This window comes from Neoarius graeffei, chromosome 15, assembly GCF_027579695.1.
Source record: "Neoarius graeffei isolate fNeoGra1 chromosome 15, fNeoGra1.pri, whole genome shotgun sequence".
In the NCBI taxonomy this organism is placed as follows: Eukaryota; Metazoa; Chordata; class Actinopteri; order Siluriformes; family Ariidae; genus Neoarius; species Neoarius graeffei.
This window is the reverse complement of record NC_083583.1, coordinates 12,621,548-12,644,704: the sequence shown is the minus strand read 5'-3', so window position 1 is coordinate 12,644,704 and position 23,157 is coordinate 12,621,548. Positions and strand designations below refer to the sequence as shown.

General features: G+C 44.2%; 1 protein-coding gene across 1 annotated transcript in view; it reads right to left on the bottom strand.

The window, feature by feature from the left end:
• sos1 (son of sevenless homolog 1 (Drosophila)) overlaps positions 1-21,722 on the bottom strand; it is a 147,970-nt gene extending 126,248 nt beyond the window's left edge. Inside the window, exon 1 of the mRNA XM_060940873.1 lies at positions 20,575-21,722. Coding sequence (XP_060796856.1) covers positions 20,575-20,661 — 87 coding nt within the window. The 5' untranslated portion in view covers positions 20,662-21,722. The remainder of the gene's footprint in view (positions 1-20,574) is intronic.
• Positions 21,723-23,157: the final 1,435 nt, after the last annotated feature.

Sequence of the window (23,157 nt, the reverse complement as noted above, 5' to 3'; positions counted from 1 at the left end):
CATTTATTTTAGAACAATAAAAAGTGTAGAACCTTAAAGCGCGTGTGTGTCAGGGGGGCTTTCAAGGGGTGCAAGGGAGCGCACCCGCAATGTAACGGTAGGAGAAAACGCTGGAAAGTTTCACGGGAAAATCGAATCGTGAATCAAATATTGTGATTCGAATCATGACGTGCCTTTTGCATGGTATTACTTATCCGTTTCTAGTTACATCCGATTTCCCGGAACGTCCCTGAAGCCTTTCTCGAAGGCAACGACAAAAATTACAGCTTATCGAGCGCAAACATCCTTAAGAGACATTCGAACGATCGTTACAAAACACCGACACTGAAGAATCCTTCAATAAACGTTCCAGAATCGTCATCTCAACAACGAGTCGTATTTCCTTGCAAAACGTTTTTCTTATTAGCGTCCAATAATCGGTACTACTCCCAACCAGATTCGAGACTTTTGTTTCCCTGTCGCTCGATACCGAATGGCACAGAAGTAAAAGCGCCCTTTGTGAAGGTGAAACGGTGCTCGAGTGCATCTGTCGCGAGTCCAGTGTAGGTTTCTGCTGACTACGCGGCTTCTTCTACACAACACTACACACTCGAGCTGTTTATTTCTGTACGTCGATATTTCTCAGCCTCCGGGGTTTCATCAGAAACAGCACTCGTTCTGTATGGATTTGGATGTGCTTCTGGCTGAGAACCCGCCGTGCTGTATTTATACGTACGACGCGTGAGGTTTCTCCATCTTCGCATCTCTGAGAAAAAGAAACTCGCCCTGTCTTAATGTGATGCATTAGAGGACTGCTATACCGAGAGCACCACTTACACAACTCTCATCAGACATCAGCGTAATACGAGTGGTGCACTTTGCAATATTGGCTATCGCGTTGCACTGGGCAATGTTACGATAACAATTCGCAAACGCTGGACGAGCTGCAATATGATCAGCCGAGCCAGCACTAAATCGTGTGTCCGAGGTTAGGACCAGTCAACATTGCAGTGGACAAGCTCGGGCAAACCTCTGGCTGTTTACTGTGACACAAGCTTGTTTGACTATCACTCAAGTCCTATTAAGGAAAAAAAAAAAAAAAACACATCACATGGTGTAAATCAACACGACTGGAGAAAAGATGGCACGGTCGAGTGGTCCAAAGGCGACACAGAGCATCAAACGCACACAATCAGGTAGCATGAGGTTCGGAAAGCTCACATCGTGGACCAAAAGTACACCACACAGATTTCTCAAAGATCCATGCAAGACTTCTGAGAAGCCGCTGAAGTGAAGTGAAGAGCTCTGTCTGAATATTAATTTGGCTTTGCGCTCGAGTCGTTTATGAAGCACCCGGCCCCTGCTGTTGCTATGGATTCAGAGTGACAGAAGAAGGAGCACAAAGAGTCGAGCGTGGCTGTAGCGAAGAAACTGCGAGAGTGTCAGCACGTCCTCCTCCTCCTCCTCCTCCACACACAGGACCACAAGCTGGAGTCACACACTGTGGTTGAAACCCTAATGAATGATTTCTGGACGTCAAGTGCACTCTATAGGGTGTGGGCTCTTGGATAAACAAAGCTGAAAGGTTTTCGTCGTTGGGGGGGGGAGGGATCACAATTCTCTGAAGATCTGTGCTCTTCGGATGTAATATCTTGTCTTATTCTATCCACATTCACTGGATATGAGCAATCGTGCGCTCCGATTGGCTACTCTACTCCTAGGATAATCAGCTCATATACCGTGAGTAGAGAAAAACAAAATGGCAGCGCGTATTGCTGAATCAACCGAGGACGAAATAAAAACTACTCGAAAACAAAAAACCCAAAGAAAAAACACAAAAAAAAAATAAAATATGGAATAAAAGTACATCTCTTTTTTCCCCCCCAGGAATCACATTTTTCACAAATTGCTCCTGTCATTTCGCTGGCTTGTTTACATTCTTCACCTTTAATCATTAAAATTTGTTGAATTTTTTTTTTTCCAAGACTGGTTCAAAAGCTCAAACAAGTTTGAAAATTACAGAACTGAAACGTCCAAGGAAGAGTTAATGTCTAAAGCTATTCTGTACCTCGGCACAACAGTAAGACGGCACTTTGTACAAAAAAAAATAAAAAATGCTCCATTTCTCGAAATCCAGTGAATGTAGAAAGAATAAAATAGTTATTCCACTCAATCTCATCGTACACGGATTATAGTTGACGAGGCACGCGTGATCAGCTTGTGTACGACTCGATTTCATGAAATAACTTAAGATGTAACGACTGATTTCCCAAACAGAGCAGAGTTTGTTTCTAGCTGCGTCGGAAGGTTTATTTATTTATTTATTTTTTTATAAATTACACCCCCAGAGTGTGAGCGCTGCTCTGACGCTCGTCTAAAAGCCACCAATCGGAAGACGTCCGTGGACCTTCATGAGATGGAACAAAACTTGTAAACTTGTTCCTTACTTACGCTGCGCTGAAGGCGTCTTATATATGTGGTAATAACACCAGTTTCCCATCTTGGAAGGCTTGAAGTGCGGGGGGGGGGGGGGGGGTAAAAAAGTGTGTGTGTGTGTGTGTGTGTGTGTGTGTGTGTGTGGACGCCTCGACAAGTGTGTGTCATGTTTGCGCTGTTCGATCATGATCACGTAAAGCTTACTTTGGCGACAAGGACAGACAATAGTGAGTTGCGTTATCAACAAGCAAGCTAACATTCAAGGGCTGATGACATGAACATGACTCTATGCAATTTCTTAAATAAACTATACAACATGGCAAACATGTTAGATTTCTGTTATAATTACGTGAAAAGAAGCTGTTGTTACGCGAATATCCAACTTTTAATTGCACAGCTTAAGAAAACTGGGTCCGTGGCTCGCGGCCATGTTGTGACGTCAGCGGGAGAACACGCTGCGGTTCACTGGCTGTTCTACTCTGGATCTACTCAATGGAAATGGCGCATGAAAACACCAGTGAACTCTCTAGTGCTAGCTCTTCCTCTTCTGGGAGTCTAGAATTGTGTTGATCTCTTCCGAATAGAATCTATGACAGCCTACCCTCTTTAACCTTTGCCTCTCGTTGCTAGGCGGCAGTTACATGAAAGCCGCAAGCTTTCACAAGCAAATACATGACTGATATCACGCCGACTTTATGATTACATTTATGATTATCATGTAGAATCTATAGCTCTACGTACCTTTATCTTATGTCGTTTCACAATACATGTTCTGACAGGAGGACTGTCTTTGGATCCGGCATAGCTACTAGTAGACCCCCTCCGGAACACTGGCAGTGTTGCCAGATTGGGATTTTTCCCGCCCAGTTGAGCGGTTTCAAGTGCATTTTGGTGGGTTTTGAACATATTTTGGGCTGGAAAACGTCAGCAGTATCTGATACTGCTGACGTTTTCCAGCCCAAAATATGTTCAAAACCCACCAAAATGCACTTGAAACCGCTCAACTGCTAGGGAAAAATCCCAATCTGGCAACACTGTGTAGGCACTGCTGATGGTAGTAACACACGTTTGTGCTGAACTGAACACCCAAGAGATTCTTTTAAGCTGGGAAGGGTGTCAAAACAATCCAAATCCAAGTGTTCAGAGCACAGGACGGATGTTGGTGAGGGCTCCCACTTGTCACGAGTGCGCCTGACTTGCTTCACCCACTTCGCATGCAGCTCAGGATCTCTGGGAAACTTGAATAAACTTCCCCATCCTTGTAGGTTTTGGAGCAAAAGCCGGAAACACAACGCGAAGGCATAATAACATATTATATATATATATATATATAAAAATAAAATAACGTATAATAATAATAATACTAATAATGATAAACTGAACACCTGTCACATCAACAATAAACTGCTAAGTTAGGAGGAAGGTTCTTTCGCTGACGTCATATAGCTCCTCCTCCTCTTTCGTCTCCTGGGTGCTGCAGCCCCGTCAAATTTGCCCAAATAGCCGCGTTTTTTATCATAACTTGTAAAATAGGCGCCTTCGTGAATTAATATATGGATCATCGGGAATTACTTTTTATGTTATAAAACATCGCCAAAGATGTCAAAAACGTGTCATCAGCACTAACGTTAGTTTAAAAGTTCATAGGCAAGGGTCGGAGGTGAAACGTAGAATATCAACTTTATTGTCTAGAAGATCGACCCAAAAAGCAAATTCAATCTTCCTGGTGTCTAATTTGCACCCTAAAATTGAATAAAACGGTTAAAATATACTGTTTTGCCCAATTTCCGAAGGTTTATTTACATCTCACTTATGCGCACTTTCACCGCCAGGGGACCGTCGTCGTGACATCATTTAAGCCCAACAGACTGGGAGCAGCTCTGTATTTACCTGCGAACCGAGCACACATGTACGGACTTTGGTCGTGAGAGGTTGTGTAAAATGTCGGCAAGTGATAGTGATTTTGAAGCAGGAACTCCCCAAATTAAATATCGAGAGGTGAAGCCATACATGTATGAACCTATGGCTGTTGCGAAGCAATCAGTGAATGTGGCTCACTGGTTTGACCGTGCGGCCTCGGAATCGGACAGCGACTCGGCCGACTCTGATCGCGGTGACCCCGGACCTCAACAAGACTCACACCCAAACAATTTATCCTGGTAGTTATGATAAATTCCTACTTTCGTCGTAATACTAAATAAGAGCCCTTTTGAAGAATAATTAAACCGCCCTCCCTAGTGGATATAGGGAACAATTACTGGACAGTGCGCCAGTAGGCCACATTAGCCTGCCATCCGCGCCATTACACTATTTATAGCCTACTGTAAGCGAGGAAATATCCCTTTGTCTCATTTCCACAATGATTGTACAGGATCCCTCAGGATTCTTGACTTGCCAATTGCGAGCAAAAGTAAAAATGTTTACCTCCAATCTTCTCCTTTTTGCTTGAGCGTTGCTGCTCCGTTTCTTCTTTGACTGCCTGATTTTGTTTCACGCGCACAATCCACTCTCTCCGCCTCGTCTCCTCTTCCGGAAAAAAACAACCCTCTGGCTTTAAGTGCACAATCCACTCTCCGCCTCTTCTCCTTTTTCGGAAAAAGGCAACCCTCTTGTTCCGCCTCTTCTCCTCTTCTGGAAAAAGCCAACCCTCTCACTCCGCCTCATCTCCTTTTTCGGAAAAAGCCAACCCTCTCGCTCCGCCTCGTCTCCTTTTTCGGGAAAAGCCAACCCTCTCGCTCCGCCTCGTCTCCTTTTTCGGAAAAAGCCAATCCTCTCGCTCCGCCTCTTCTCCTCTTCCGGAAAAAGCCAATCCACTCTCCCTGCCTGTTCTCCTCTCTCAGAAAAAGGTAAAAACTTCTTCCTGAACCGGTCCCGTTGTTACAGTTCACTGCACAACAATAAGGCATGGGGTTTTTCTTTGGAAATTCCCAAACGCACGTCTGCACTCAAGCCGAACAGCAATCTCAGTAAATGGAAGTGGACTCAACTCAAGCGGTTTGTTTGGCTTAAATGACGTCACGCGCCGAGTGGTCACAAAAATAGCCGAAGAGAAATTAGCCGCAATCCGCACGAACTTATTTTAATTATTACTTATTAACAATACTTCTTGGGACCAGAAGAAAATTACAGAGGGTTTAACAAGCCCAAGCCCTCGACGCAGACCTGTGACAACTCCACGTCTCTGCTGAATCAGTTGAACGACTTCTTCACTCGTTCTGAGGCAGACAACAGCACCACGGCACAGAAGACCCCACCACCTCCCGGCGACCAGGTGTTGACGCTGTCCCCAGACAGCGTGAGGAGAGCTCTCAGGACGACAAATGCACAGAAAGCCCCGGGTCCTGATAACATTCCTGGTCGGGTCCTGAGAGACTGTGCCGAGGAGCTCACAGATGTCTTTACAGACATTTTCAACATCTCGTTGAGCCAGGCTGTTGTCCCCACGTGCCTCAAAGCCACCACCATCATCCTGGTCCCGAAGAAGCCGTCTCCCTCCTGCTTCAATGACTACCGCCCTGTCGCACTCACTCCCATCCTCATGAAGTGCTTCGAGTGGCTAGTCATGCGGCATATCAAGTCTGCCCTCCCCCCCGCCCTGGACCCTTTCCAGTTTGCATATCAGTCCAACCATTTGACCGATGACTCCATCTCCACTGCCCTCCACTCAGCCCTCACCCACCTGGAGACAAAAGACTTGTATGTCAGAATGCTGTTCATAGACTTTAGCTCAGCATTCAACACAATCATTCCTCAGCAGCTCATCCACAAACTGGACCAGCTGGGACTCAACACCTCCCTGTGCAACTGGCTGCTGGACTTCCTGACGGGGAGACCACAGGCTGTACGGATCGGCAGCAACTCCTCCAGCATCATCACATTGAACACGCCCCCCCCAAGGATGTGTGCTGAGCCCCCTCCTCTTGACTCTGCTGACCCACGACTGCACACCAACATCCAGCTCTAACCTCTTAAGTTTGCGAATGACACGACTGTGGTGGGTCTCATCAACAATGGCGATGAGACAATCTACAGCAAGGGTGGGCAATTATTTTTTCCATGGGGCCCCATGAGAAACAGAAAATTTTGTGGTGGGCCGGACCAAAAGGCTGAACTAAATTCTGCATAATATTAATTCTATTTCTTTACATAAAGCAATAAATAACATTGTTCTTACAAGCTGCTAAGACTGGTAAGAGTATGGGGAAAAAACGAGGTTGCCTTACAAAAAATGTCATTTATTCAATCAAATTTCCCAAAACAATGGTTAACAAAATGTGAACGTTTGTACCATTTTTTTTCAGTCACATTCACCCCAAAACACAATAAAAGACATCACAATATTGTCTTTCTACTCCAAATATCAAGCAAGATACATCATATTATAATAATGATGCCCACATTTGTAGTCTAAATCACCTCATTTGGTGCTTTTCGCCGGAGATCGGCTCCGGCGCCTGCTGGTGACGTCACACGATGTGATTGGCTGGACCGTTTGAAGGATGACGTACAAGTTTGTGGTTGGTCTGGACAAATTATGGAAGTAGTTATCGCGCGATTAGGTTTTGTGGGATTTCATGTCATGTTCATGTCGCGCGCATTGCGTTTTTGTTGAACACAACTTCAAAATAAAAGCAATGCACATTCAGTCCATGCATGAGGTAAAATTAGAAAATACGTTTATTTTGTAATTTCTAATTAACCTTACACGGGCCGGTCAGAATGAACCGAAGGGCCGGATGCGGCCCGCGGGCCGTAAAATGCCCAGGTCTGATCTACAGGAGTGAGGTAAGCCGCTTGGCCATGTGGTGCAAGGACAACAATCTCCGCCTGAACGTGGAGAAGACGAAGGAGGCTGTTGTGGACTTCAGGAGAGTGCACACCCAGCATGCTCCACTATCTATCGACAGTGCTGCAGTGGAGAAGGTGAGCAGCACCAAGTTTCTGGGTGTGCACATCTCTGAAGACCTGTCCTGGAGCAACAACACTGCATCACTGGCCAAAAAAGCCCAACAGCGTCTGTACTTCCTCCGCAAACTGAGGAGAGCAAGAGTCCCGGCCCCCATCATGCACACTTTCTACAGAGGCACCATCGAGAACATCCTGACCAGCTGCATCACCGTGTGGTTCGGCACCTGCACCGTGTCCTGCTGCAAGACTCTGCAGCACATCGTGAGAGCAGCTGAGAGGATCATTGGTGTCTCTCTCCCTTCTCTTATGGATATCTATAACTCCCGCCTCACCCGCAAAGCCATCAGGATTGCAGGTGACCCCACCCACCCATCTCACAGCCTCTTCAGCCTGCTGCCGTCGGGGAGGAGACTGCGGAGTCTCCGGGCCAAAACCAGCAGGCTCAAGGGCAGTTTCTTTCACCAGGCGGTCAGGAGGCTCAACTCCCTCCCTGTTCTGCCCCTCCTCCCCCTCTGCCACAGATTCTGCTTGCACACCCCCCTGCCCCCCCTTCAGCATCTGACATGTCACCCTCACAGTCCCCCCCCCCCCCCCCCAACACACACACACTCAACCTTCATTAACACACTGAACTCAGGGACTGCACATTTCACTTTACCTCGCTCATTTGCACTATTCCGCACTACCTCACCTTAACAGCTATTAGTTTATTGTTTATACTGCTTATTTCATGTTTACCTATACATGTGTGTGTTTAGTCTCTGTCTAGTTCTTATCTAGAGTGTTTATACTGTTTTTTTCAATTATTCTATTTTTATTTATTGCATTGCCTGTTTGCACCGTGGGTCAGAGAGGACTGTAATTTCATCTGTGCTGTATGTCGAGCATGTATAGCATATTTGACAAAGTTGACTTGACCATATAAAGTGTCAAATGTGCATAAAATTAAAACCGTTGCCTATGAGCTTTAACATTAATGTTAATGATTAACTTCTCATTACAGCAATCGATAGATGGTTATAGAGTTAACCGTGTACTGTGTGTATTAACGTGTCGAAAGAAACAACTACTATAAACTAATTCAAAAATACAGAAAGGACACTTCATACTCTGAGCAGCCAGGTTGACGTGCCGTCATTCCAAACACCGAAGGAACTGATGGTTCAAAAAACTCCGCCGAGGTGGTGTTTTTCTGCAGCTTTTATTCCTTGGAAGCAAGGCATCACAACTCGCCTCGAAAGCAGCATTAATAGAACATTCCCTGGCCCCTCGGACACCGAGCTGCAAAGCCGCGACATGCTAACGGACAGAAAATGTATCCGCACCAAAGGAAACTCACTGAAGAACGGAGCTGTGCTGTTTTCTTCAACAAAGCTTGAAAATATTTTTCGGATTTTAAACACATTCAGGGCTCGAAATTCATATTTTTTTCCACCAGCCAGCCGGACTAGTTCCCTTCCAAAGTAACTCGCCAAACAGAAAATCAACTCACCAAAATTTATTCATGTATGAATTTTACTTCTGTCAAAAATAACACAAAAGAGAGTAGTTACCACTGTTCATGACGAATGTGCATTTATTTCAAGACCCGAGTATTTTGATACCGTTTTTTTTTTTTTTTGCACACTTTACAAATTGGCATTTGCTGTTCCACGTCCTCCTCGCGACATCCAAAAAAATGCCAGATGACCGACCCCTTACTAGTTCTTTTCGGAACCAATTCATCCGCTTCCATTTTTAATTTGTCGCTGAAATTGACAGAGCTTACACGGTAGCCTATGCAACATCAGCGATTGCACGAACTGAGTCAGCGCTGTAAACCGAAACTAGAAAATCTTCCCGCAAGCAGTGTTGCCAGATACTGCTGACGTTTTCCAGCCCAAAACATGTTCAAAAACCCGCCAAAATGCACTTAAAACCGCCCAATCTGGCAACACTGCTCCTTTCAGCACCGAGATGTCGCCCGGGATTGGTTGGCGAGTGCGTGACGTTATTGTTTTTTATTTACCCTTAGACAGCCTCTCACGTTACTGCCTGAGGGACAGGGAGAAAACCACCGGAAAAGGTTTTAAACAAACACAAGTTGGCAGATGACCATAAAATACTCGATAGTTACGATATAATAATTTTATGTATCTCACACAGAATTTTCAGAGATATATCGAGTATATTCGATATATCGCACAGCCCTAGTCTGAATCTTCGCTTCATATACATTTTTTATTTTCAATTAGCCAGCTGGGCTGCCCAGTGACAGGAATTACCCACCAAATGACAAATTAAGTCGCCTCGGGCGACCGGACCACCGCAAATTTCGAGCCCTGACATTTCATCTCGTCATACCATTGCCGCAAATATAGCAAGGGTTAGTGTTTTTGCGAGGCTGATTTGTGCACAAGCTTGACTAAAGATGAAAAAATAACAACGCTTTTCGGAAATCATAGATCTATCGACAGCGGATCTTCATCAAATCATCGATCGTAACCTTTTTATTCCTCTGCATTTACTAGTTCAATGAAAGGAACGTGATTAACCAAGTTTATCCTAACTATACCTGCTTTCTGATAATCATGAAAGCATAATGATTTATAATTTTTCAATAAAACTCAAACTTTAACTGGATCAATCAACAAAAACTCTCCTAAGCCCCATTATGGTGCCTGTTCTAACCTGTTACCGGATCTGCAGTTTTAAGAGTTAGACTCGCCCAAATTCAAAGCTTCTGGAGGAAATAAAGTTAAATCTTGATTCATCCAGTAAAAGTAAAATTAATTTTCAAGAAATGAAACCGAAAACAAGAAAACAAGTTGGACATGATAAGGGAGGCAGAATCACGTCATGAATGAGAAACTATAAGAGAGTTCGGCACTGTCGTAAAATTCCCATGAAATATTTTACCACATTTGTGGTGGTTAATGCGAACCGTACAAAAGAAAAATACAACGAATGTCCAAATGAAATGAAATGAAGATTCACCACAGATAATTGGTTTTTTTTATTGAGGTCTTTGATTGCCATTTCTCCGATTTCGATGAGTCGAATCATCCATCATCAGATATTACGAATGGTTATTATTATACACGCACCTGCTGTACTCGGCTTTCCCGGAATTTCATGAACAATAACACACCTGGATCACTGAGGGGCTTGAACTAGTTTTGTTGGAACTTTACTGATGTAACTCTTGAATAATTACTATAAAATATGGTGATTCTAAACAAATATTAAGACAGGCAGATGCAGATTTGACTCGTCTGGACCAAACATTTGGTTGTCCCGGACAGTCGGACTACCGTTAAATGTCAAGCTCTGGAATGAAATAATGTTAAATCTGAAGGGAAAAAAAATGCTCATTATATTGTAATTAATTTTTATATAAGTATTCACAATACTTAAGAATTGTATGACTTTTTTTAAACTATTACAGCATTAGCTAGATATAATTTGTATATAATATATATATTTAGGCGGCACGGTGGTGTAGTGGTTAGCGCTGTCGCCTCACAGCAAGAAGGTCTGGGTTCGAGCCCCGTGGCCGGCGAGGGCCTTTCTGTGCGGAGTTTGCATGTTCTCCCCGTGTCCGCGTGGGTTTCCTCCGGGTGCTCCGGTTTCCCCCACAGTCCAAAGACATGCAGGTTAGGTTAACTGGTGACTCTAAATTGACCGTCGGTGTGAATGTGAGTGTGAATGGCTGTCTGTGTCAGCCCTGTGATGACCTGGCGACTTGTCCAGGGTGTACCCCGCCTTTCGCCCGTAGTCAGCTGGGATAGGCTCCAGCTTGCCTGCGACCCTGTAGAACAGGATAAAGCGGCTAGAGATGATGAGATGAGATGTACATTTAAGTCAAGTTCGTGCAATATTTATTAGTTATTTATATTTATATATCGTAAGCCCGGGTCGGGCACCATGCTTTGCAGGGGCCGAGCCAGATCCAAGTGAGCAAAACCTACCATTTGGGATCCTTCGCGGCAAGTTCAGCCCATGTCGGGCGTGGCATTTGACTCTGGCGTAAGACAAGCTAATAATTCTATTTTATTGTAACTGATCTCCAGTAATACGTGAGACCATATTCAATGCAACATGCACACTATACACGGCTCGAAATTCGCGGTGGTCCGGTCGCCCGAGGCGACTTAATTTGTCATTTGGCGGGAAATTGAAAATAAGAAACATATATGAAGCGAAGATTCAGACACCCCGTCAACTAAAGCCGCCACATATTAAGCGTGTGCCGTGTCTGTGTTAATCGATGTGTTTATCGGCAGGACAGAAAATACCGAAGAATTCCGAATCGTATCGTGTACGAGTCAGGCTGTCGGTTTTTTCACTACCGCGCATGCATATAACGCGTCTCGTTGAATATCGCGGTAATCACGTTATCAAATTCAATAGATGTGGCCACATTATCGCCCATTTAAACACGTGTTTTTGTTGTTGTTTACATCTACCAAAGCTACGTTGCGATGTGGAATTTTCTGAAAGGTGTACAGAAACCGCCAGAGACGGGGACAAAGCGACCTCGGTCTGAAGAGGAGAAAAAGGCCACCGATAAAGCGTACGAGAAGGAGAAACGACAAAGGACTTATAAGCAAACGTGGGAGCAGGGTAGGCCTTGGCTGCGATACGATTTTTATAGAATGAATAATTTTTTTTCAAGTTGATTCCTAGTCAATATGAAGCTCCTAATGCTTTCTCTCTCATAAATGGTTAAATACAGAAAGCATGTTGGACATATTTTGGGTGCTATAGTCATGATAGTAAGTATATTTGTTTTCAATACTCATACACCAAGTTGCCAAGTTTTCCAATATATTATTATTTGTTGATATTATATTATGGTGCTCTGTGTTGTTCTCATTTATGTATTTAACAACAGTATCAAAATACTCGGGTCTTGAAATAAATGCACATTAGTCATGAGCAATGGTAACTACTCTCTTTTGTATTATTTTTGATAGAAGTAAAATTCATACATGAACAAATTTTGGCTAGTTGATTTTCTGTTTGGCGAGTTACTTTGGAAGGGAACTAATCCAGCTGGCTGGTGAAAAATTATATGAATTTCTAGGCCTGCTATAAGTCAAAAAATTAATTATGACCAGAGCGCTTTGAATCGTGTGTTCACTAGTTATTGTGTGAAACAGCAGGAGTTGGCGCATTGGGAATATGCACTCCAAACAGCCAAACTTGGAGAACAAGCGTCACTGCGTGATATTTATTCGCCCAAGTTGTCATACCAAGAATATTTCAAACCATAACAACCCTATCACAGGTGATACTAACAAACACAATCATATCTGATCTGCATTCGCATATTTTCCAATCCACTGGACGCGAGACGATGGATACCACGGAGGCGTTTGCACACGATGTGTCTTTAAGCGCTCTGCCATCACACCTCGGCTTTTACAGAGGATACCGATATCAGCGTCAGATCAGTATAGAACTCCGGGCGATACTCGCGTCAGAGAGCTGAGTAATGTGTCGGGAATTGAAAGCGTGGCAACCTTCCAGTAAGGGCTGTATTCAAACACGGTGTTAAATATGACAGATCTGAGATCTGGTTGCTGATTTCAGAAACACTCAGGATTTTCCTGAAGTTATCATCAGTGTTATGTGACGAATAATAAATGCGCCTGGATGGGATAAACTGGCTCTGGTCACAAGTCAGAGAAATTCTGGCGAAATGTTGCACCGTGATGTGATGTGCGTGATAAGACAGTTGCACATTTGCCCAAAAAAAAAAAAAAAACACAACTAAACATTCCTTTTCATTTGCACATATTCTCGATGCACCAAAACATTGACTTCTGACATCTCAACCACAGTTCTTGTGAATTTGAGATTGGCAGAAGTACTAACACAGTGTCTGCCAAAGCATCAGTAAGGATTCCTCATCATCGTACGTCACATGACGTCTATGGAAATAACTTCTCCCTTCAACTAACTTAAAGGTCATGCTGTAAACACAGGAATCAGAGGACCAAAAAAAAAAAAAAAAGACGCTGTCTGATCCAGAAGCGACTGCTTTAAGACGACAAGAGAAGCCCAACTTCCTGTAAAAGTTCATCTGTTAAATATGTATATGGGTCCGTCTCAGAAACTGGTCTCTCATTTGGGACATTATGGTCAAAAAATACATTTTCTAATTTTACTTTTTTTTTTGCATTTACCGAACACTCAATGTTTGTCATGTTTAATAAGAATAAAGATAGCATCTTGCTTTATCTGGCCTCCACTGTGGAACATTTTTTTGATTACAATTCAAATGCTTTTGTAAAATTGATTTCCATATAAAATAACTCCATCATGAAGAATTAAAGCCGCTCCTTCACAGATGAGTGAAAATATTGAATAAATTTCCTCTTTTTGATTGCTTGGGTTCAAAATGCCAAGTTATGATGACTGAATTGATTATTCGCTTAAATATGAATAATATGATACATTGTGGGTATTTGATATGGCGAAATAGGACACAATGGAAAAATCGAGAACACACCGGAAAGATGAGAATAACGGTGGTGGTAAAAGAACAGCGACTGTACCGGCTGAAGGTCGCGCGGGTCTCTGCTGCGGCGCGCGAGCAACAGGACATCACTACCGCACCGGACGGAGCGCGAGGCGGGGGCGGGGCAAAATGACTGGCCGTAGATTCTATCAAAAGTTCGATCTAAACTGACCATGGTTGCAAAATATTGGCCAAAAATGAAATATGAAACTAAGATGAAAAAGAAACATTCTACTGCCTTATACTGCAAGACTAAAACAAAACTCTCAAAACTCACCTTTTCAGCGATAACGTCCGAACAGATCACCCGCATAACAGAAAGACCGCAAATGGAAGCACGATCAACTTCTAACTGTTGGAATGGAAAATTCCATTCTACACATGCAAATTGTTAACGTGTCCCCTTCCCCGCACACAAATAACACGCTACGGTAAAAAATAGACCACAACTCATTTTATAGCTCAGAAATTCATACAAGACCAGCTACCATCGTAACATATTCTGTAAGAAACATATTCTATACCTAACTTTCAGCTTTCGTTTTAAAAAACAACATTGCAGATTTATAACTACATTTTTATACGGTGTAGTGATTTTAAGTCCCTACTTTTGGTGAGGTAGTGACCTCGACCCTGAGGCTTTCCGTTTAGATCAAAACACACGGTTTCGGGTTTGCGGAAAATGGAGTTACGACGGTGATCAAATATTTTGCATGATGTTTTATTACGGTTATGATTATTCTGTGAGCGCACCAATCCTTAGGTGGATAAAGTTACAACTGAAAATACAATTAGTGATAACTGTCGACTTTTCAGTGGACTACAACCTTTTTAACGGAACGCGATGTAGCCAACCATTTATGTCCCAGATCAAGCCGCCATTTTTCCACAAATTTGCAGAATTTTTGCCAAATTCCGAAGAGTATTCACATCAAAGATTTAGTTTTATCTGTATTATTTCTTTCACCATTTTATTTCAAATTAAAACCAACATCACCATTCAAAACCGTAGAGTTTATTGACTGAGTACATTTAGTGGGGGACCCCCACAGCACCCAGTTTCTGAGACAGACCCATTTACACGACTTAACTCTTCTTCCAAATTGATATTTTGTCCTCAAAAGTGCTCAGCTTTACAGCTCCTTCGTTCAGCAGTTACTTCTCACTGGTAGAAAACCCATTCAAGCTCAGCATATCTGTAGTTTAATGCCACTACGGGATAAGCTTTGATCTTAGTGCACCAAAGCTCAACATTTATCAGACGACGTGCTTTTAAAACATAATTTCCGAACGCCCGGCTTCACTGGGGGTCGATGGAAAGTCGCTGACTCCACTAAGGTGGGACTGGCCGCTGGGTTTCTATATGATGATTGGAGGAACTCAAATCTTTTTTTGAATGTCATGTCACGTGACAGAGTGTTTTAAAATTATGTGTCGCATTCGATCGGCAGGATTCAATCTCAGGCCGTCATGTGATGTGACGCGATGCAATGTGCTGGCAAGCAAAGTCATGAGACTCGCTGCTGCTCGTTTGCGTCCTTTTCCGACCAATATACAGTTCCTATTTCCGTTTGTATATACTGTAAATAAAATTGCAACTAGTTTGTGCTTTCCTTTCAGTTCATTAAAAGGCTGTTTCTTTTCAAGGGAAACCTCTCTCAGTAGCTCGCTGTTCACTCTGCGAAACGGCAAACGTTGCTCATGTTGTCAAATTGATTTTGTAGCAAACAATATTAGATGCTCTTCTTTACAAGGACGGGCTCGAAATTAAACAACAGGGCAGATTAATTTTCTTGGGATGACGAAGTAAACTGGTTAACTGGGAGTGCTTTGACCAAGAGGGTTGTCCTATTGGCCTTGTCTCATTAAAAGACCATCCCAGTAGGGCTGTAACGATACACCCAACTCACGATTCGATTCGTATCACGATTTTTGACCCACGATTCGATACGCCCACGATTTTTTATTTTTATTTTTTTATAGTAAATTTGACTTATTAACATTTTACTTACATTAACTATTTAATAACAAATAATTCAGACCACTGCAGAGAATGAGTAATATGTATGCAAAAATGTACAAATGTATATCCAAATGTGTTTTATTTCTCAAAATAATACTGTTGAGCCGGAAGCTCTGTTTTTTTCGGTTCTGAAGAAGTCATTTTTCCAAATCGTGTAAATCCGTTAAGATTTTTTTTTGGGGGGGGGGGGGGGGGTGGCTCTCTCACTGTCTCACTCTCATAGGGCCAATGATTTTCTGTGATCGCGGAAAACAGATGGAAATTACGGAATTTTTATGGTGAAACGTTGCTCGCGTGTCAAAATGTAACTGCCGCAGAAGGCTTCCGCCCAAGCAGACATGCCTTCAGCGTTGCCAGATATTGCTAACGTTTTCCACCCCAAAATATGTTCAAAACCAGGCAAAAAGCACCTAAACCTGCCCAATCTGGCAACACTGCATGCCTTTCTGTTCAAGTGATTGTGATTGGCTTGTGGCACACCTAGCCAGCCAATGAGCTGCTTGTTTACAGATTCGCTCCCCGCGTCGCAACCAGAATGGCGACCGCTTAAAAGAAATGAATGCTCTGCCAGTGGCGAGTGTGGACGTTGCGTGACTCGCAGAAGATTGTCGCAGGTCGGCGAAAAAACGACTTACTAATAGATATAAAAAAATAAAAGTAATTTAAGTAAGTTTAAAATGTAATTTAAATAAAAAGTCAAGTATTCATAAATTGAAGTTTGGAAGCGCCTCTGTTTTGGGGCTGAGGAGAAGTTTGAAAGGGTGTACCGCGATTCTGCCTTCTTGTATCGCGATACAGATTGTGGCTCTGCGTATCACAATTTCAATTTTGATATGCATATCGTTACAGCCCTACATCCCAGGGATGGATAATTGGGTCAAAGCTGGGTTTTGGAGATTTGGCCGATACAAAAGGCATGAGAAAAGCAAAAAACACCTGAATTTATGTCTACACTTAAGTTGAGTTGTTAGAGTTAGAATAGAACATGGCAGAATTCACATATAAACAACAAAGTGACAAATAATTCTTCATCCGCATGCAACGACATGCTTATTCTCCAAACCGCAAGTCCGCCATGTTGGATAACAACCACCACCAAGATAGCGGTGCTTCACGTGTGAGCTGCTACAACGCTTCGTGATTTTCTTTTGATTTCATCGCCTTTGAAGACAGAAAATGCCTCCTTTGTGCGTGCGAGATGATATAATCACGGTAATAATGCACCTCGTGACAAAGGCAAACGGTTCTTCAGAATTAAAAACGGCAACAAAACAGACGAAGAGCTGTCCAGAGAACGCCATGGTTCAAAAACATAAATCGTAACGAATTAACAGACCAAAAAAAAAGCAGCTAATTACATACGCACGTGTGTGGTGACCGCTTTATATCTGGTAAGAGTTCGTTGCTAATTCAAGCTCCGTTTTCTGCTCATTAAGCTGAACTTGAGCGCGAATACTTCTGCTTCTCATCTTGCAGGCACACCAGCAAACCTACGTGATAAATCCAGATCGGGCACCAACACTCAAATGAGGACGCAATAAGATCAAGACGAAAGAAAACTCAGCTCAAAGTATCAAGAAGCAACGGGATAAATGAAAATTCTGCCAAGAAGGCCAGATTAAAAGCAGCGCAAACCTTAGCGGGTTTGGATACACAAGAACAACAACGTGGGTCAAGTTTGCCAGGTGAGATATTAGATATTCGCAATGCCGTTGCAGTAACTTATGCACTTTTTTTTGTAGAACGAGATAGTTTACAATATCAGTGGTAACGAGGCTACATCCTCCATATAATCGGACGGCTTTGAGATATACGGGTCACAAGACCACAAACTTCAACTTGTTTTCTGGATCTTGACTTGGCAGAGGACTCGAGAGAATGATGATATTTTGAGAAAAAGTCAAGTCACGGATGCATCACAGTTATTCCTCGCACATGACGGCATTCTGGATTTGTATATCATCCAACATGGCGGCAGATGCACACGTAGCACTATTTCGTCCCGTTGCTGAAACTGAAGAACGTTATTACGTAGAGGTGGTGTAAGTGGTTAGGACGGTCACCTCACAGCAAGAAGGTTCCGGGTTCGAGCCCAGTGGCCGGCGGGGGCCTTTCTGTGTGGAGTTTGCATGGTCTCCGTGTCTGCGTGGGTTTCCCGCACAGTCCAAACACACGCAGTTAGGTTAAAGTGCATATTCTGAACCAAGTTCGTGCTTTTTTTTTTTTTTTTTTTATACGAAAGTATGTCCCTTTACACACTCATCCAGAAGGGGAATTTTGCACAAGGCCATCTGTCTACAGCATAAAAAAAAATACAATAACAAAACGCGTCTAGAAAAATCCCAAGGGAGTCTGGAGCCAGATTCGTGACGTCACCTGCGGAAGCGCCAGCAGGCTGCGCGAGTTTTGCACGGTTTCAGTGCACAGCCTGTGTAGACCAAGCGCTCCCATTTCTCTCTCATTGTCCGGTCTTTTGGGAAACGACGAGTACTAATCCCATCAAGATTGGTGTTGCTACCCCCTCCTACGATACATCTGTTAACCATTTTAATAATTGCGCGATAACATTGAAGAAATTTGCAGAAAACCACCAGGTCGTTTTCTCATAAACAAACCAGCGCTGACGTAGGATTCAGAAGGAGGCGTCCCGTACGCAACGTCACGAAAATCAATGTTTGCCGGGAAATCCAAACAGCAAGTTTTTTCAGAGGCGGACCAATTCGCTTCAAATGGCTTGAGTTCAACTGAATTTTTCTGGTATTGCGCAAGGTAAAAAAATTACGCAAAATGCGACAGATATTTGACCAAAGTTTAATATAAAATTAGCCTAGTAAACTAGACCCACCCGCCTAGCGGCCAAAAATATTTTTGCCTAGCCTCACACCATATAAACAAAAACAACCCGGGCATCAAATCGTGTCCGCCAATCACAACGCAAGGTTTTTGTTTGGATTCTTTGGGCGGGCTTTTGCAGGAGTGACGACAAAGCTGCGCGATGCTGGAGAAAGCACAGCAGGAAAGATGGCTACCGCTAGTGAACAGCGCTCGTTTGACTCCGCTTTGGAATCAGTTTTAGAAGAATTAGACTTGGAGTTTTCGTTGAAACATGAGCAGGAAGAGGCTCTCCGCTCATTCCTTTTCAAGAAGGACGTTTTCGCTGTTTTGCCGACCGGCTATGGCAAAAGTCTGATCTACCAGCTGGTTCCGCTCGTAGCCAAAAGGATGGGGCTAGTTTGTGCAGTACGAAGAATTAATAAACAGCTTTGAAACATTACTTTTTGATTCTTATTTTCCCGTTATTTTAAATTTAAGGGAAATTTCACCAAACACCACTAAATAAAAAAAACTCTCAAACAGTTTAAGTAAACCCTTGAAAAACACTTGGAAAAAAAATGAGTGTATGTGGTACAGACTCCAAACTTGTGGTCATTATCTCCAAACTTCTTAATATCTAGAACCTGTTTATTAATTAATACGCGTTTTGAAAAATTTATTTCAAGGTCTCCCCCACTGCTTTCTGTCGCTCTGACTACGTCACAGTCACTGTTGTGCTGATTGGTCAGAGCGTTGGCCTATACGCACAGAGACAGTTTGAAAGACAGCGGGTTGTTCCTCCTACCCGCTTCGGAAATGTCTCCGGATCGAGGCCAGACTAAATATTCACATTTAGTCTGGCTTGCCAGGCTAATATAAAATAGGAGAATTACATTGATCTTGCTCCTGAATTTACCCGTGATTTACACTTGAATATGGGACGGCCCTGGGCGGAGGTGCCCTTGAGCGAGGCCCCTAAAGGCCAATTTATGCTGACAACCCAGTCCTCGCAGATAGCGTCGCAGACAGTGTCTGCGTAGCCCCCCCCCCACCTTCGCAGACGCTCTGCGTGCACCTCTCAAAAATTGTGACCACCACAGAAGCCTCGCAGACAATAGGGCTCTGATTGGTCCACTCTACATCCGCTGTACACGCACTTCCGCTTCCCTACTTTCCCGGTTTGGTTTGTTTTCACGGCCGCCATTTTTAAAAACACGAGCGAAGATGGAGCAGCACGAAGAGCGGTTGATCGAGGAAGTGAGGAAGTACGGACATCTATACGACTCCAGTTCTAGTCATTATACGTAACCGGAGGATAAACACTCCACTAACCACACCCACCAACTACTCTTAGCGATTTCGCGCCCCCTTGTGTTGCGATGGTGAATAACATCGCGCACGCCTATTACTCCCCGCTCAACGATAAATTACAACTGTCTGCGAAAAGCTATCTGCGAAAGCCTTGTTGCCAGAGCATGCAGAGGCCTTGAGTCCCAACTGCTCCCCGGGCGCTGTTAGCATGGCCGCCCACTGCTTCGGATGGGTTAAATGCAGAGAGAAATTTCACAAGGTGTGTGATGAATAAAGTTGTACTTTCTTTCTTTCTAAAACCGAGCTCGCTAGAGGTCAAAGACCGCCAGGCGCCAACGGTCTGATCCAACCTTGGTCCTGAATGTATTGTGTCGTTTCATAGAATCGTAAACCCAGTTCTTGGTTTAAAAGTATTGGAGATGCCCTGGAGGAAACAGAACATGATGAGACAATCTATCTGGTGGATCCTGATCCTGGAGAACCTCCTGTCCTGGCTGATGAGCTGAATCATTAGAGAAAAGTGAAAAGAGGGAAAAACAGACTGAAATATCCACCTGAGAGAGAGAGAGAGACAGCTCCATCCAGACAGTCTTACCTTGTTGAGGGACGGCACCAGGAGTCCCTTCCATTTGGGCGCGTTCTCTTCGCTGAAGAAATCGTACTGGCACTGGGCCGCCTGCATGGCGTTTCAGCTGAGCCAGGGAGCAGCTCGGGTCCCTTTACTGCTTCATCCACGCAGGAGCGCAGGGGCCACAGGCCCGGCCAGCTTCACATTCACACACGACGAGGCAGCGCAAAGCAGGAGCTCCGCCACACGGTCAAAGCGGCGAGCTAGAGCCACCATGGCATCTCCGGCTCCCTGCTCGCTCGCTATGCTAACCTAATGCTAAGCTATGCTAAGCTAACCTAACCAACTCCCGAATGTTATGCTAACTCTAAACGCCGCCTGATGACGTTTCACTCTCCTCACAAACTTCCCAAAAAAGTCTTTCGCTTTAATCTTGAAAAACCGTCCAAACCTCAAATATACTCCCTAGTTTGTCCAAGTGTCGTTAAAATTAAAATAAAATTAAAATAAACATCCTGACATTATCCAGTAAATCCGAATTCCACCACGGCTAGCTCATGCTAGCTGGCTAATAATAAACTAGCTTGGCTAAGCGAGCTGAAATAAACAGCGATTCGAATACAACTCCTGAGGGGGAAATGGACTTCATTTATTCATTATATTTTTCATCTGTCGTCATGAATTATGTTTTATATTCCTAGTTTAGGACAAAAAGCTCTCCGGCTGTCCATTTTTATCCGAAATATAGCTCACTAACTCATATCACTCCTAGCCAGACACTGTTTGAGAAGACCACAGGAGAGTCTGGGTGCAGTGTTCCTGTCCTGTTTCCTGAGGAAATCGGTTTTGTTTTTAAGCAGAAGGATATTTATTAAAGGTTGACTGTTGTGACTCGTTGTGTTGGTAGAGAGACAGAACATGCGCAATAGAGAGAGAGAGAGACTTCTCCAAAAACTCAGTCGCTCCACGAAAACAACAAAATAATAATAAAAAAAAAGACAAGAACCCCTTTTAGCGCGTCGATTAAAACTCGTACCGATCAAAAACCGAACCACAAGTCGAGAAAGTGAGAGAAGCTCCAGACTGGTTTCGTCCTGCCGGACTCTGGACGCGCTGAGAAACCGAGCCGAGCGGCTTACTACCCGAACCAAGACGTCGGAGACGAAAGCAATCGATCACCGAACTGCTCTGAAAGGGAACATAGGGATTACCGAGCAATAGATGGATCCGTCCAGTATACAATCTCATTATCTGTAGCCGCTTTATCCTGTTCTACAGGGTCGCAGGCAAGCTGGAGCCTATCCCAGCTGACTACGGGCGAAAGGCGGGGTACACCCTGGACAAGTCGCCAGGTCATCACAGGGCTGACACATAGACACAGACAACCATTCACACTCACATTCACATCTATGGTCAGTAATATGGCCCTTTTCCACCTCACTTCAGCCCGACACGGCTCGCGTTTCGACTACCTCAGAGCAGCACGACTCAGCTCGCTTCAGCCCTACTCAGCACCCAAAACTCGCACGGTTTTGGAGTGGGGCTGAAGCGAGCCAAACCGAGCCGAGTGGGGCTAGGGACGTGAGGAGACACTCCCCTGTGCACTGATTGGTGAGGAGGAGTGTCCTCACATGCCCACACACGCCCCGCGAGCACGCTGGGATCTGTAAACACTGTAAACCCGGAAGAAGAAGATTTTACGAGAATTTCTGAAGCCTTATGCGCCTCGCCTCATCTATACGCTCTTGCCAGTATCTGTTGGCGTTGTCGGTGACAACAAGCCACAGCACCAAGACCAGCAACACTAACGACTCCATGTCCTCCATGTTTATTGTTTACTATCCGGGTCGTGAGACTACCGCTTAAAAGGTCACTGATGTCACTATTTGCGCCGCTTAACGACATCACGTGACGTCCACCCACTTTCGCTAACTCCACCCAATGTGTCCACCCACTTCCAGCCAGCACGGTTCAGCGCAGTTGTAGTCGAAATGCAACTCCAACAGCCCCACTCAGCTCGACTCAGCCGCGTTGGTAGTGGAAAAGCGGCATGAGAGCCACCAGTTAACCTAACCTGCATGTCTTTGGACTGTGGGGGAAACCGGAGCACCCAGAGGAAACCCATGCAGACACGGGGAGAACATGCAAACTCCACACAGAAAGGCCCTCACCGGCCACAGGGCTCGAACCCGGGATCTTCTTGCTGTGAGGTGACCGTCCTAACCACTTACACCAGTGTTTCCCAACCGCTGTGCCGTGGCACATTAGTGTGCCGTGAGAGATCATCAGGTGTACCGTGGGACATTATCCAATTTCACTTAATTGTTCCGAAAATTATTTATTTACTGCAAATAATTTGTCTTTGTTCCTCTATGCCAGTGATATATAATGACCGGCGGAACAATTAAATACTCTTCCAATAGACGGCAGCAGGTAGCTAATGCCGCTTTTCCACTACCAGCGCAGCTGAGTTGGGCTGAGCTGTGCCGTGCTGAGTTGGGCTGAGTCGGGCTGAGTGGGGCTGTTGGAGTTACATTTCGACTACAACCGCGCTGAACCGTGCTGGCTGGAAGTGGGTGGACACATTGGGTGGAGTTAGCGAAAGTGGGT